Source organism: Haliotis asinina, chromosome 3 (genome assembly GCF_037392515.1).
Source record: "Haliotis asinina isolate JCU_RB_2024 chromosome 3, JCU_Hal_asi_v2, whole genome shotgun sequence".
Classification (NCBI taxonomy): Eukaryota; Metazoa; Mollusca; class Gastropoda; order Lepetellida; family Haliotidae; genus Haliotis; species Haliotis asinina.
The window spans coordinates 15,474,414-15,490,920 of NC_090282.1; the positions used below are offsets into that span (position 1 = coordinate 15,474,414).

The 16,507-nt window shown below is 39.7% G+C and overlaps 2 protein-coding genes across 4 annotated transcripts in view; both read right to left on the reverse strand.

Annotated features, from left to right (window-relative positions):
* The window catches only part of LOC137277543 (uncharacterized), a 40,617-nt gene extending 34,173 nt beyond the window's left edge, over positions 1–6,444 (reverse strand). For both annotated transcript variants that reach the window (XM_067809325.1, XM_067809324.1), the window contains exon 1: positions 6,386–6,444. The gene's annotated coding sequence lies outside the window, so the exon portion shown is untranslated. The remainder of the gene's footprint in view (positions 1–6,385) is intronic.
* Positions 6,445–7,966: 1,522 nt separating this feature from the next.
* Positions 7,967–16,507, reverse strand: LOC137277546 (uncharacterized). Of its 2 annotated transcripts, none has more exons than XM_067809328.1 (6): positions 15,640–15,679; positions 15,044–15,228; positions 14,438–14,558; positions 13,806–13,988; positions 12,775–12,939; positions 7,967–11,379 (listed from the first exon to the last, which is right to left on the reverse strand). In XM_067809328.1, the coding sequence occupies exons 2-6, from the start codon at positions 15,194–15,196 to the stop codon at positions 10,616–10,618; spliced, it is 1,386 nt and encodes a 461-aa protein (XP_067665429.1). In that variant the 5' UTR covers positions 15,197–15,228; positions 15,640–15,679; the 3' UTR covers positions 7,967–10,615. The 2 variants fall into 2 exon arrangements, with proteins under 2 accessions (XP_067665429.1, XP_067665428.1); XM_067809327.1 differs by lacking the exon at positions 15,640–15,679 and adding an exon at positions 16,460–16,507 and having other exon boundaries at positions 8,246–11,379.

Genomic DNA, 16,507 nt, shown 5'->3' on the forward strand with positions numbered 1-16,507 from the left:
AGGAACTGACGAATCTTCTTAAATTTGTATTACGCTTGTTGTGGGCGTTAGGACACATGGGGCCGTGAACGCGTGTATAAGGCCACAACAGTTACGTTTTTTTGTTACTGAAGACGGGTGAGGGTTTCCTTTCAAAAGCACAGAGGTGATCGTAAGTCACCAAGGTAGCCTTAGTGCAGTGTTAAAGAATGGGAGTAAGGTTGCTTCGTGAAAGGAGACCCTTATCCGTAAAGTATTCCTAAATGTTCGTAAGTGTTAAAACTTAGTTTATCATAGGCATACAGTGTTACGAACACTTTGTGGAACTTGACCCCGAAGCAGAATTAGATTGGAAGAGGGGTTCAGATGGGAGTGAAGTGGTTGTTCTCATAATTGAATGATTAATGATCAGTTAAGTCAAGACATTGATATCGGCCGTCTATACTTGACCTGACCCTGATGACATAGTAAAGAATTATTTGTTCGAATCATTGTCATGAGTTGTGTTTGTTTTAATTGTTCAAGAGTGACTTTCAAAGTGCATTCACACCTTTACTTCGGGATATGACGATCTTGAACTTCATGGGGTAATCCTCGGGGATGCTGATTGTTCTGCCACGTGAGTCCCGCGCTACCACCCTTCTCTGTTTCACGTAGCTGTGGCAGAACAGGGGCTGTTGACGAAGGAATCTGGTATTGTTATAATTGTTAAACTGTCAAATTCAAAACTAGTTTAAAATGATCCCATTTTTGTTTCCGGCCTATCATGTCAATATGATTACAGAGTTGACTGCTAGGGGTTGGGTTTCGGGGTTTACAGCTTGAAGTCACGGGGACACCAGGTGGATGAAATTGCTGTCATTGTGTTTCCCATCCTCTGATTATACAACTTGAGCGATATAGTTTCTAATTATTTCTTGAAGAAACGGTTTCTTTACTAAAACGACGGAAATGACGTGAGTAAAGTTGAAGTCACCCTACATACAGACCTAATTTGAAACAGAAAAGGCAATCTTATTTGTTCCTTTTAATTCCAGATAGATAGATACATAGACAGACAGACAGACAGACAGACAGACAGACAGACAGACAGACAGACAGACAGACAGACAGACAGACAGACAGACAGACAGACAGACAGACAGACAGACAGATAGATAGATAGATAGACAGACAGACAGATAGATAGACAGACACGAGGGTGTATTTTCTGTAATTTGTGTAATTATTGATTAAGTGATACTTATTGTTGGGTCACAATGTTTAGAGTTTGAGTGAAGGTTATTATGGGTCACAATGTTTAGAGTTTGAGTGAAGGTTATTATGGGTCACAATGTTTAGAGTTTGAGTGAAGGTTATTATGGGTCACAATGTTTAGAGTTTGAGTGAAGGTTATTATGGGTCACAGTGTTTAGAGTTTGAGTGAAGGTTATTATGGGTCACAGTGTTTAGAGTTTGAGTGAAGGTTATTATGGGTCACAATGTTTAGAGTTTGAGTGAAGGTTATTATGGGTCACAATGTTTAGAGTTTGAGTGAAGGTTATTATGGGTCACAATGTTTAGAGTTTGAGTGAAGGTTATTATGGGTCACAATGTTTAGAGTTTGAGTGAAGGTTATTATGGGTCACAATGTTTAGAGTTTGAGTGAAGGTTATTATGGGTCACAGTGTTTAGAGTTTGAGTGAAGGTTATTATGGGTCACAGTGTTTAGAGTTTGAGTGAAGGTTATTATGGGTCACAGTGTTTAGAGTTTGAGTGAAGGTTATTATGGGTCACAGTGTTTAGAGTTTGAGTGAAGGTTATTATGGGTCACAATGTTTAGAGTTTGAGTGAAGGTTATTATGGGTCACAATGTTTAGAGTTTGAGTGAAGGTTATTATGGGTCACAATGTTTAGAGTTTGAGTGAAGGTTATTATGGGTCACAATGTTTAGAGTTTGAGTGAAGGTTATTATGGGTCACAATGTTTAGAGTTTGAGTGAAGGTTATTATGGGTCACAATGTTTAGAGTTTGAGTGAAGGTTATTATGGGTCACAATGTTTAGAGTTTGAGTGAAGGTTATTATGGGTCACAATGTTTAGAGTTTGAGTGAAGGTTATTATGGGTCACAATGTTTAGAGTTTGAGTGAAGGTTATTATGGGTCACAATGTTTAGAGTTTGAGTGAAGGTTATTATGGGTCACAATGTTTAGAGTTTGAGTGAAGGTTATTATGGGTCACAATGTTTAGAGTTTGAGTGAAGGTTATTATGGGTCACAATGTTTAGAGTTTGAGTGAAGGTTATTATGGGTCACAATGTTTAGAGTTTGAGTGAAGGTTATTATGGGTCACAATGTTTAGAGTTTGAGTGAAGGTTATTATGGGTCACAATGTTTAGAGTTTGAGTGAAGGTTATTATGGGTCACAATGTTTAGAGTTTGAGTGAAGGTTATTATGGGTCACAATGTTTAGAGTTTGAGTGAAGGTTATTATGGGTCACAATGTTTAGAGTTTGAGTGAAGGTTATTATGGGTCACAATGTTTAGAGTTTGAGTGAAGGTTATTATGGGTCACAATGTTTAGAGTTTGAGTGAAGGTTATTATGGGTCACAATGTTTAGAGTTTGAGTGAAGGTTATTATGGGTCACAATGTTTAGAGTTTGAGTGAAGGTTATTATGGGTCACAATGTTTAGAGTTTGAGTGAAGGTTATTATGGGTCACAATGTTTAGAGTTTGAGTGAAGGTTATTATGGGTCACAATGTTTAGAGTTTGAGTGAAGGTTATTATGGGTCACAATGTTTAGAGTTTGAGTGAAGGTTATTATGGGTCACAATGTTTAGAGTTTGAGTGAAGGTTATTATGGGTCACAATGTTTAGAGTTTGAGTGAAGGTTATTATGGGTCACAATGTTTAGAGTTTGAGTGAAGGTTATTATGGGTCACAATGTTTAGAGTTTGAGTGAAGGTTATTATGGGTCACAATGTTTAGAGTTTGAGTGAAGGTTATTATGGGTCACAATGTTTAGAGTTTGAGTGAAGGTTATTATGGGTCACAATGTTTAGAGTTTGAGTGAAGGTTATTATGGGTCACAATGTTTAGAGTTTGAGTGAAGGTTATTATGGGTCACAATGTTTAGAGTTTGAGTGAAGGTTATTATGGGTCACAATGTTTAGAGTTTGAGTGAAGGTTATTATGGGTCACAATGTTTAGAGTTTGAGTGAAGGTTATTATGGGTCACAATGTTTAGAGTTTGAGTGAAGGTTATTATGGGTCACAATGTTTAGAGTTTGAGTGAAGGTTATTATGGGTCACAATGTTTAGAGTTTGAGTGAAGGTTATTATGGGTCACAATGTTTAGAGTTTGAGTGAAGGTTATTATGGGTCACAATGTTTAGAGTTTGAGTGAAGGTTATTATGGGTCACAATGTTTAGAGTTTGAGTGAAGGTTATTATGGGTCACAATGTTTAGAGTTTGAGTGAAGGTTATTATGGGTCACAATGTTTAGAGTTTGAGTGAAGGTTATTATGGGTCACAATGTTTAGAGTTTGAGTGAAGGTTATTATGGGTCACAATGTTTAGAGTTTGAGTGAAGGTTATTATGGGTCACAATGTTTAGAGTTTGAGTGAAGGTTATTATGGGTCACATTTCGTATCGGTAATAGTGTTTTAGTGGCACGCCTTTAAGGTAGCGCTTTAGAATTACCCCTCCCCTTTTGGTGTGTTTTAATTGTTGCCGATCGCGAAGGTTCAGTACTTCACTGGAATGCTCAAGAATCAATGACTTTGTATATATAAGGCGGGTTGTTGTGTTAACCACGACTTAACCACGGACTTACACTGGGGTTGTGTCATCATTCAGTCTACCAACATACGCCTGCCTCTTCGTCAAGCCTGACCTACCTTCAACACCGCTTGCCGCACAAGATTTACTAGAACTGTTTCTCACTGAAAACCAAGACTTCGGTGAGTTGATATTATATCTGGGACCCATTACTTTAGATTTGACTCAGTTGCATTGTACTAGAAACCTCTCTTGTGAACCATTGTACTTGCTCTTGTCTGTTCAATACATTTTATTGAATATTTTAGATTTGTCAGTGTTATATTTTGGTGGTTCATAGAGGATTTCCTATTCCTTTTAATTATTCACCGTAACAAGATATATAGGTCCGGTGGCTGTGCACGAAAGTGTAACGAAGCCTTCTCATTAGTCAGGGGCGGTGGGGTAGCCAAGTGGCGTTCGCTCGTCACGCCGAAGACCCGGGTTCGATTCCCCAGATAGGTACAGTGTGTGAGGCCCATTTTCTGGTGTCCCTCGCCGTGATATCGCTGGAATATCGCTAAAAGCGGCGTAAAACCAAACTCACTCACTCACCCACTCTCATTGGCCACTGGTTCGTTTGCCGTTACGCTTAACCGGTTCTTCGTTTATAGCTTATAAACCCAATGTGTGTTAATTTCAAATTGCGACTGGTCAATGACAACACTGCATATTGTCATTAGCAGACTGGCGTGCAGACATATAGGTTTCAAGAAACCAGACATTGAGTTTTCTCTGTGACAGAGTCTGCCTATCACGATCAACATGTGGGTTTTTTTTAGGTAACGGGTAGATTATTTACTTCTCTGAGTACACAGCCAAGATTAGACTATGACTCATGACCTGATAACCCGGGAAGACATGCTGTTTCAACCTCCGCGAACCTGTTCACTGCTTGAACTCCGATTTCGTGGGCTTTTTTGCATCGCTTTTTTCAACTTTATAGGTTGAATTGGCATTTTTTATGATTTGTTTCGGTAAGTGCATAACAAAAGGTTATCAGAATCTGCAAAGTTGTATTTCACGTTGCATGTGACCTTTAAAGCTATTACGCCCAAATACAAATAAATATACATTAGATTAATAACTTTAAATATGTATATGGGAGTAATATGGGAGGAAATTCAGCGCAAATAAACGCATCTGCAAAATATTTGCGTTCGAGTTTAACAAATTTCCAGAACCCTTGAAAATATAACACACACAATATATAATCCCCATGGGGCGTTTTGAGAATGATGACACATTCTTGAAAACTAGGAAACTAATACCTTTTAGTTCATTTCATGTCTTTTTACCCTGCATATGTTCATATATAGCCTGTTTAAAGATCAGTTGTAGGTGTATTAACAGAGGGAATGTAGGTCTCACCTGCTCAGAGGCGAATGTCTCTAGATCGGTTAACCCGAGGCAACCCTGTGTGACTACAGCAAACACTGGCATCCTTTTAGAGTACCGGTCAAAGAACTCTGGCATATTATAGCCCTCTTCATTGGTATGAAACTGTAAAATCCTCTCCATATGGGCCGCAAAAACAGTCGACCTATTAAACAGTTATTTCACTCTTATGTAAACGACTCGGTAATAATGTATACAGTACCCTCACGGACATGCAGTAACCAAGTATCGTTACACAAAGGTTCTATAGTCAGTAGCTTATAGTGCATGGTGTCGTCAATGAGTAAGTGTACCTGCATCACTGTGTATGTAGTATAGTCATTGGGTACATAGTATAGCAAGTAAGCACACCAGTATAAATGTGTATGTAGTATAGCCAGTACGCATACCAGCATCAATGTGTATATAGTATATTCAGTAAGCATACCAGCATCATTGTGTATGAAGTACAGTCAGTAAGCATACCAGCATGGCTGTGTATATAGTATAGTCAGTAAGCATACCAGCATGGCTGTGTATATAGTATAGTCAGTAAGCATACAAGCATCATTGTGTATATATTATATTCAGCAAGTCTAGCGGCATTATTGTGTTTATAACTTTATAGTATAGTCACTGAGCAAGTATAGCAGCATAATTGTATATATAGAATAGTCAGTAAGCATACAAACATAATTGTGTACATATCATAATCAGTGAGTAAGTGCTTGTATACATATTGTATAGTCAACAAGGAAGTGAGTTAGTAGGTGAGGTAAATTTTACGCCGTTTTTAGCAATGTTACATCAATGTTAGAAATGGGCTTCAACCATTGGTCCCATGTGTGGAATCGAACTCGGGTCGTGGGCATGACGAGTGAACGCAAACCTTCATCACTCACACAGACTGGTATGATGTAGAGCCTACACAAGCTCAATCAACTGACGTAGGTCATCTGTATGTCCGTGTATACACACGTAACAGGTATTATGGACACCTTGTGTACGCTGGACATGTAAGGATAGCAGCGTGCAGAAATGAAACCCTATTCAAGGTACAAGATTTCTTTTACAAAGGGCTGACACCAATTCCTGACATACCCCATCACTATTATACTTAGTGACGGAGCATATGTTAAACACTGTTTCAACGTGTAGGGATCAGCATATATTCAGCTACCATTCACAGCCGACACAAACGGAAATGATAAGAAACAAACGATTTACCTTTATGTCACGGACACCCGCCTTGTTCCCAGTGTGACCCAACCTTCAGATCTAGCCTGTCTGTCCTATGGTGTCTAATTATAGATCTTGGATGAGGGGTGTGAGGTGTCGGGTATTGGGTGTCGGGTGTGGGGCTGGATGTTGATTTTATATGATTTACCTTTGAACTTTAGCTTTATCGATACCCATGCGTCTTATATAAATAAAACTACCTTATCTCCTATGTGCAATAGTCAATACTGCACCACTATATTGCACAACCTATCCCCCTCCTCTTGGAATAGACTGAGCCATTGTCCTGATTCTGCGTGCTATCGCGCAATAGATATTAAGTAATAGATAGAAAAGTTTATCAACACATCAGTTCACACGTGAACCCTTGCACATATATGACTTCTATATGCAGACTGACCTATATAGACTGAATATCAGAGCCATAAATATTCGGCGCATCTTATATGCATGGTTTATTCAGAGTATTTGAGCGTTAGTGATCCCCATTAGCACTGCAAGACACGATAAGAGCGGAGTATTGTCTTTTCGATCCTTGTCAAAAATGCTATCTCTTGCTATCCTGCCTCACGCTCGGACTGGACGTATGAGACTCAGTCCCCCGATAAACTCCGACCCGCCCACGTGTCTACGTGTTTACGTGTCCGAAGTGGTGATCATCAGTGGTGATGTTCATCTTGAAACACACATTGAATAACCTCAAAAAAGATAAAAATTGAATTGATACTATTGATTTGGAAGATTCGTTGACCCATCTTGGCATAGTGTTTACAATTATTGATATCGCTTTGAAATACAGATGTGAGCAACACAAAAACAGACGCCACTAAATCCGAATAGAGCATGTTCCGGAATAATAAACTTGATTTTGAATATTAACCACTGCCTTGAAACCTTTGGTAACAATTCTTAGAACAAATCGGTTTCTTCCATGCCCCGTAATATTTCAGATTTCAGGAACCGCTTTTAGTGACCTTTTTAACATTGATTGTTTAATCATAGGAACGTGTTGTAGAAATGGGACTGGACACAGCGTCCACCACTTGTGGCTGCTGTGGCCTAGTATGATCACGGAGTTGTGGGGTAGCCTAGTGGTTAACGCGTTCGCTCGTCACGCCGGAGACCCGGGTTCCATTCCCAACATTGGTACAATTTATGAAGCCCATTTCCGGTGTCCCCCGTCCTTATATTACTGGAATATTGATACATGTGGCGTAAAAAAACCCAAACTACTATAAGTCCAAGGTATAAACATGCCACAGAGAACTCCTGAAGAATTGAAGAGGATATCGGTTAAAACTAGCAAACAGTACTATCACCTTTCGTCTTGTCTCCGAAAGCTTATCCATTGATATTTTAAACTTAATTCCAAAGCTTGATGCATGTAAAAGAAAAGTTATGATTCATTCCTTAAACGAATAACCAAATTCTTGTAATAAGCCCAGAAAGGACTTTGTGTATACAAGTATTCGTGGAAAGTGTTTGAGAAAATTATATTAAAACATGTGTTGTTTTTTTTTTTTTTTAAAAATCCACGGATTAACTTGAAGGAAAACAAACAATTTCAGATAAGTTTGAACTCATTTTGTTTCAGCCTTGGACACCTTAATCCATTACAACATAGGGAAAATGCCGTTCCGTCAGAGCAGCTTCATGGATGGATAAATACATTCTACAATGGAATAGAATCATGCTTTCTAGGCGAAGGTTTTGGATAAAACAATTGTTACAATATCCAGGGGATGTCGTCAGGGAGATCCATTATCTCCTTATATATCTATATGTTTGTGTGTAGAAAGTTTAGCAATACTTATTCGGAATAATATAGACATAACATATTTTCAAAATGGAACCATAGAATATATTTTGTACTCACTATGCAGATGACACAACTTGTACACTCGATGGGTCTGAGTTAAAAGTAACATTGATAAAACAAAACTGTTATGGATATGTATAAGAAAAGCTCAAAATTGAAATTATGTCCTGACAGGAACCTACATTGGACACAAAAACCTTGTAAACTGCTTGGTATCAAGGTTTCTTTGGATTTTAATGAAATGATCTACATGAATTATGAAAACAAACTTAGACAATGTGAAACATTAATGGCAATATGGTCTGCTCGTGACTTAACTCCAACAGGTGAAAACACAATCAAAATAAAACGATCTCAAATCTTTTGTGATAAAGCTTATAAATGTATGGGGGAATAAGGTACCCTAATGTATGAGACACTATATACTCCTTGAAAATAGCTGTGTTACGACGCGCCTTTACTACCAACATTAAGTGGAAATACCTGTTCTTTCTAAATACCCATTCTGTCAAAAATTATATATATAATTATATGATATCATGAGTAAACAACGTGTCTTTTTCAACATAAATACTCCGTTTTACAAAACCATTTAACACAAGGTTGGTGGTTGTTCATAGAGGGTTTGAACACAAATACTTGAACTAATACTGATATTTTCTCAGTTTGGTTTAGTGATAACATACGTATGCAGAATAGCACAATCTTTATGCAAACATTGTATAAAATAGGTTTAAGATACAGAGACTCTTGTATGCTAAACTACTAGGATTATTTAGGCATTATACAATCTATTAAACAATATTGTAGGAATAAAAATATAATAAAAATGAACAAAATTGCATATTCCTTACTATCATTTCACATTGCTCATTTAATTGAACTCCCAGGTTCAAAATATTTCTACAAAAAAAAAACTGATACAAGTGCATCAATGTTAAGAAAATCACAAAATGGGAACATATATGATCCCATGAAATCAATGTACAATGTATGATGTAATACATTTGTTTCAATGCACAGATTTACCATGTTTCAATGGTTCCAGTATCAGATATTGCACAATATCCTACCCACAAATTTACGCCTCTATAACACGTGATACGTCGAAAGCGATTGATGCAGCTATTGTTCAACAGACAAGGAATCTATGCTCCACGTGTTCTGGGAATTCCATTATATACCCTCCAAATGATTTGAAAAAGTGGTTGCTATCAGAAGCTCATTTGAACATAAATATATAAAAAATGGTTTTAAAAAATAAATAAAATTTATAAAAAGTACATATTCCTACTGTTTTCAGGGCTTGACCACAGATATTTAGGAGATAAACATCATGTGTTGGCCAATTTCCGGGTGTTATTGAGTATTTGAAGCACGGGAATGCATTTGGAACCGACGGCGGCAGCCGGAGGTTTCAAATGAAATATTCCGTGCTTCAAGTACTCAATAACACCCGGAAATTGGCCAACACATGATGTTTATCGACATTGCAAACACAAAAGTAAACCAAAGGGGTTTTAGTGTCTGCACTCGTTTACATCGAATACGGACACAGCAGTGAAGTGTCATCAGCTGGCCGTTCCAGCTGGTTCTCATGGTAGCATCTGGAGCTGCTCATTTGTGACGTCATTCTAACTTTACGTCACAATATGATTTGAATGACGTCACCACTGTTGATGACACAACAAAACAATTGTTTACGTGTCTCCAACGTCACTGTCCCGACTGGAAAGTGAATTTTCATGGTCGTTTTTTTTAAAGATATTACTCTCCCCGACTTGCTAAGTTATAATACACTTTTATACCCTTCACTATTGTGACCTGATAAATTATGGTATTTCACCTTTTTGTAATATTTTGTTTAGCTTCTACATTCAACTTCCGGGCTAGTAAATTATTTTGTGGCATAACTAGTCCGACTGAACACTATTTCGCACGCTGCACCAAAAAGCCTTAAGGTAGGATATAACAAAACTTAAAAGTTAAATGTTCTTGAACAGGCCTGTCGACTCTAAATGATTTGCTAGCGTTTGAAATAAAGACTTGGAGAAGATTACTGATAGGTAAAAACGTATGTACCCCCACCTTGAGTACACAGTGCGCTGTGACATATCTTACCCTGTAGAGAATGGGCTCACCAAGTATATCTATGAAACGTTGCATGTTTGCGTAGCACGAACATCAAAGAGAGTATCATATATTTACAACCAACTGTAATTATCACAATGAAAATAATTCAGTACATTTTATAACATTATTTGAATTCTTCCCACGAGGGTCTTGCGTTCTGATCGTCAGCTGAGAACTACCTCAGTCGTATTTTGGGAAGTGTCCACAATCATTCCTAAATCACAGAAATATATGATAAACAGTGCACACATTTGGGAACATTTCTTTCATTTTGGAATATGACCAGTCCTGAGGAAATGCTGAAATTTAATTGTTTCAATGGCCGAGAAATGGAACTCTTTCTTTAATACCTGATCGGTAAGCGTGACAGCAATGTGTCCATCAATCTGATTCTGTTTGAATATAGGCACGTATTTGCTTAACCGTAAATCTTCCATTTTCAAAGCAAGTTCCTCAATGCTCAGATTCATTGCTGGAAGGGTGTTAGGATCAGTTTTACCTTCAAAGGCATGAGGGCTATCAAAATCACTTTCAGTTTGATCTTGAACTTGGCTCTGAGCTTGAGTTTGCGATCTGGAAGTCCACGACTTTCGTTTTTGTTGCAACCTGGAATAAAGGCTAGCTTGGGTCCCTCGAGTTAAAGGCCAATGCCAGGAGCGTGGGGCAAGCTTCTTGTCGTTGCTTACAGTGTCCACGTGTATAGAAGCACGCTTGGGAATGATCTTTTTCCTGAGCGTATGGAAATGACCCTTAGCCTGTCTCAGTAGCCCTGTCTTTAGTGACCTCTCTGTCTTGTTCGCACAGGCATCTTCATCATCAGACTCTGCAACTGATGCATAACATTCTCCATTTTCTCTTGGTATGGCTACGTCCTCATATACGTCATCATCATCTTTTGTCTGTGGGTTCTCTCCTGTGGATGACCCAGCCTTCAATCTCCGCATTTTCAGTCTGACGTAGTCGTAGGGCTCTAGGTATTCGTAAGACGTTCCTGAAGCTGCTACTGATTCGCTGGCGTACACGGCAATATCTGCAATGCAATAATTCAAGTAATGTAAGAATTCAAGTATTTGCCCATATTCAAAGCTCGTGGTTTAATGAAGAAGAAAAGCTAGTGGTTTATTTGCCCATTATCACTTTCCAACCTGAGTTTGTTGTATAACACCGCATTCAGCAGTATTTCTGCAACATCATCGCAGCATGTAAATAATATCTCCTCAATAAGACAATATAGTGATTGGCGTTAGGAGCAATAATTCTTGTCCAGTCGGTAGGTGATAAAGCAAGTCACCTGGTCTGACCACCTGATCCAGTACGTCTCCTCTTACGACCAGTGCTGTTTTTTTAACCTAGTCCAGTGTCCACTCACATGGCTAATCCATGCATGCATGAGAAGGTCTCTGTTATGTGTTATTGCCGTTGGGGGTGTGCGGTAGCCTTGCCACCGTTTCAGGTGTCCCCCATCCGTGATATTGTGGAACATTGCTAACAGCACACTCAATCACTCATATTACCACCCGCCATATAGCTGGAATAATGCTGAGTGTGGCGTAAAACTAAACTCACTCATTCACTATTAGAGGTAACCATAATCTAGATAACGACAGACTCAGTTTCATGAAAGATTCGTTCCCCCAACCAAATAGTAAGAAAAAGAAGTGAAGTATCGTCAACACGAGTAAGCCTTACACAAGTAAGTCCCCATAGCTCGTGTATCAGTATAGGTGTCAAACATTGTGACTTTGCCTGTGTCAAACAAGTCTGCGTTACATCAGTGAACTATCACTAGAAACTTGGAATAACGAATGGACTTGCCCCAAACCGACCAATCCATCAAAGAGTAGTGTATACTTTCTTATACCTAGTATGATCATATCCGTATGAACTATCCTTTCAGGTGATCAGAACACTACACCCTTACACCTACAAATGAACACAATAATAATTTCCCCAACCAAGCCCTCTTACAGTTTCCTCCTATATTATCCGGTGTCATATTATTTTAAGCCGCCTCTCTCAGCGACCTGCAAATAATCTAGTGCTGCCAAGACATACAAATGGTCATACAATGGGCAATGATGACATGTCATCAGTCAAGCTATACACTTCAACCAACCGGTCTTCATGATTTGGAGATCATTCTGAAGATGACATATTCTTCCTGGAAGCCTAAGGGTAGTAATCACACACCCGGGTGAGAATATTGCTCTGCAGTAACCCCTGTTTGTCGTAAAGAGGCGACGGGTGGTCAGGCTCGCTGACCTGGTTGACACCTCATCGCTTCCCAATCGAGCAGATCGATGCTCATGCTGTTCATCACTGGATTTTCTGGTCAAGATTCGATTATTTACAGACCGCCTCCATATATGCGGAATACTGCTTAGCTCATTTTCAAACTAAGTCACTCGCTTACTATTAAACATACCGTCATGTGCCACGATGTCAAGCTCCATGGCTTCCATCCGTGAGTTGAAGTAGGCCATGAGATTTGTGAAGTACCCAGCAGACTTTCCTTTTATGCCACTGATGGTACACAAGAGAACATCGCTCAGATACAGTGGAACCACAAAAGGCGTGTCGTCAAGCTGGGCTGTGATAAATAGAAAACAAAGGTTGGTTATTTAAGTGAGCTGACTGTTCTTTCGAAAAAACACGCTCTATTCTATTATATTCTACGAATGAATGATGTAAAATTGGCGATTTTTTTTTGTACGAACTAACTTCCTGACCTATGGTTCTGATGACCAACAAACGCTGGTTATGAGTAAGGGTGCTTGAGTGTGGGGTCGAATCCCGAATGGGACCGGCCCCCAAAACGCCAGAATCTGAACTTTACAGAGACCATGCAATCCCAAATATACCGAACGAGAGTCGGAAATATCCAATCTCTTCCAATTCGGAAATATTGGATGAAAGTGCCTGCATACTGATGATACTGTAACAGTACAGACGTGACAGTCTTTACATTGTGTCGATGGGGCGTGTATCCTCTGCCAAATATACACTGGAGTATTAACAGCTGACAAAGTTATACCCACATGACGAAACAGTTGGGGAATTTAAAATACTTTCAATGGGAAAAAGCAGAAATATATGGGTACGTCACTGTTGTTTTCTTTTGTTCATACATCGTAGAAATAAGAGCTTTGTCAATTACGCTCCTGCGATATTGTAATGTGAATGCGGGCGTTAACTGTCAATTGTCAGGTCTGAATTACTCAAGAGTCCCAATTTTGACAGTCGTCTACCCCCAAACCACCACCCCCCTCCCCGTCACCCTCCCTCCCTTTCTCTGTGTATATATCTATGTATATAGGTTTGAAAGCTTTCACACGTCACGCTTCAGATCCTTCATAATTCAGTGCACATATGGAATCACATGCGCTAGACATCCTGCATGATATAACTGAACTCTGTCTCTTCAGTCTTTGTTCAAGGTAACCACCGTATACCTACTTTCATTAACGCCATGCCCCACCAGGTAGGTAACATCATATATGTCCGTGAGCTGCAGTGGACCAAGGTCAGTGACGTCCGTCTTCTCCCCGTTCAGAGCAAGCGACTTGTCACCGTCGACTGCGAATTCTACTTCTACCGGCAGAGCATTGTCTCTCAAGATATCTCGAAGGCTTTGTTTAGCTAAAAACGACAAGTAGAAAGTTTTTGAATCATTTATAAAAGATTACACATGTAATAGGTGCCCTTTCTGAAGTTCTCTTTTGTAACACCGAATGAAACGGATAGGTAAGAGAAATCCTTTTCAATATTTCTTTCGATTTGCATCGATCTAAGTTAGACATCCTCCCATTCATTGCTTGTTGTGGACCACGTGTATTGTGGGTTTGTCCATCAAATTTGGAAGGGCTCGAAATTCTAAGTCATTAGTGTTCGTCCGATATATTCTCGTAAGGGGAATCTGTTTCGGACAGTTTAATCCTAGCTAATGGCGTTTGCTCGTAACGTCCATTTCCCACACGGCAACATGGCAACCAAGTCCTGGTTTTCCCTTTCGAGGGTGACTTAAAACGCAGCTTACTCGCACATCACCAGCTAACATCAGTTATGAGAGCAAGAGGAATTTATCTTACTTTCGTGCTCTTTGTTCAGTTTGAACAGGTGTTGAGAATCGACAGGTATGCTGACTGTAACCTTCTTCATGGCCTTCGCCATCACTCGTCTCTGTCGACTGAACCTGAGACATCGGATGACCTGCAGACATCAGGTATAACGCCAGAGAGAGATGTAGCTGCCGGACTAACACATAGAAAACTACCATATTTAATTTACTCATAAAATTCATGTGCACCTAAGAGCAGTAGGGTTGGCTCGTTGTGGATTACGTAGACGGATTCAGCTGATAATGATCTGTTAGCACCACACCTGTGCATTCTGTGCAATCCAATTGTAATATTTTCCAAATTACCCTCTCTCACTTTTCAATACGTACACCTTGTGGTCAGGTAATGGAACAAATCTCGTGAATTGCATTGCATATAGCTGCTGAGACAAATCTGCATCTCCCCGTCTCTCACTCCTCCTCCCTCTGCTCCCCTCTCTGTCTCATCCATCTACTCCCCTCTCTCTTTCTCTCTTCCTATTACACTCCACTTTGGTTCTCATTTTCATTTTCTCTCAGTACCCTTCCTTTCCTTTCATTCTTCCTTCCCCTGTGCCACGCCCCTTCCTTCCCTCACCTGATAGGCCGGCAGTGTCTCCATGTCTGTCAGGCCACATTGACCCTGTGTAATCAGTATTAGTTTGGGCAGATCGTCCTGGTGTTTAGCATAGAATTCCCTCAGAGTGTAGTTCTCGCCATTGTCCGAGAAGTATGCATCCCCCGAGTCCATGGTCGAGACTCATCAGCCAGGGCCAGAAGTACCTTATAGTATTATAATCAGTTCTAATGCAGTCAGACATGAGTGTGTCGAATTGGTACGTGGCGAACGTTTCTCTTTTTTAACGTTAACGTTTTTGTTTTGTTAAGAAGCGTGTCAGTTTACAACAGTCATTGCTAGCCTATTATTAACTTCCTGTTGTACACGCCAGTTGTAAATCATGGTTGGTAGACTACCGAACGCCTGTTTTGAACACGAGGTATTAACATGTCACAACGACCTAACACAATACCATAACAAAACCACTTAAACAGAATAAATGCCAGTAGTGTGAATTTGACCGTATTCCATGAACACAAATGTTCCCATTTAAAACCTGTCGAAAGGGCATATGATAAAAATACACCGCAGGACAAAGAAATAGACACTCAAGAAATGTTTTGCAGTGACAGTACCTTTGAACTGGTTGTCATAGTTGCGTTTCGGATCTTGACTATCTAGAGGTTCTAACTCTGTTTAAAGTCTAGTAACGTTTTTTATAATTTATTGAAAAATAATAATTGTCAAGTGCATGTCATGTGCAACAGCTTGTTCATACCGGGAAGCGAAGGCACGTTAATAGCCATACCGTGACGAAACCATCAATTCTGAGACAGCAATTATTTGCATAGCGTATTACGTGCCCTGTCAGGGTCATGGTGAACACATTTATCTATGTCTGTGTGCCGGAGGCGCTTTGTCCCACTTAATGGAGTCCACTGAAAAGACGGGAACAAAAAGAAAGGTATTCCAGTCAATGCAAGTATGGATGCACCATTCAGGAGGTGCACCTAATGCAATGTGTCGGCACACCTACTGGTTTGTTTTGACTAAAGACGAGGTGGGCGCACGTATGTGGGGTCAAGGGGTATGCGTGTTTGATATGAACAGTTACATCTAAAATGCAAATGTTAGAAATAGCTCACTTCGAATGTGACCGGAACTGTATATTCTTCTGCAGATTTGGATTTAGTCGAGTGTCTTAATCTGAGATGGCTGTGTAAATTTCAAATGTTTAAGGGGTTAGCATTCAGTGTTTGTGTACCTTCAACACCACACAGATATGTATCAACCTGGATACACTCCGGACATTGATACTCTCGGAGCGAGGTGACCCAGTGCTACCAAATGTTTTGAACGAGGTAAACCTTATCACTGACGATATACACACATAAATTCAAACACTGAAGACACTCTGGTGACGTAGATTCCATAGAAACATAGGGACTGACCTACCTGACTGCTGCAGCGTGCGGAATGTGGCTTCCCCTGCAACAGTCTGTT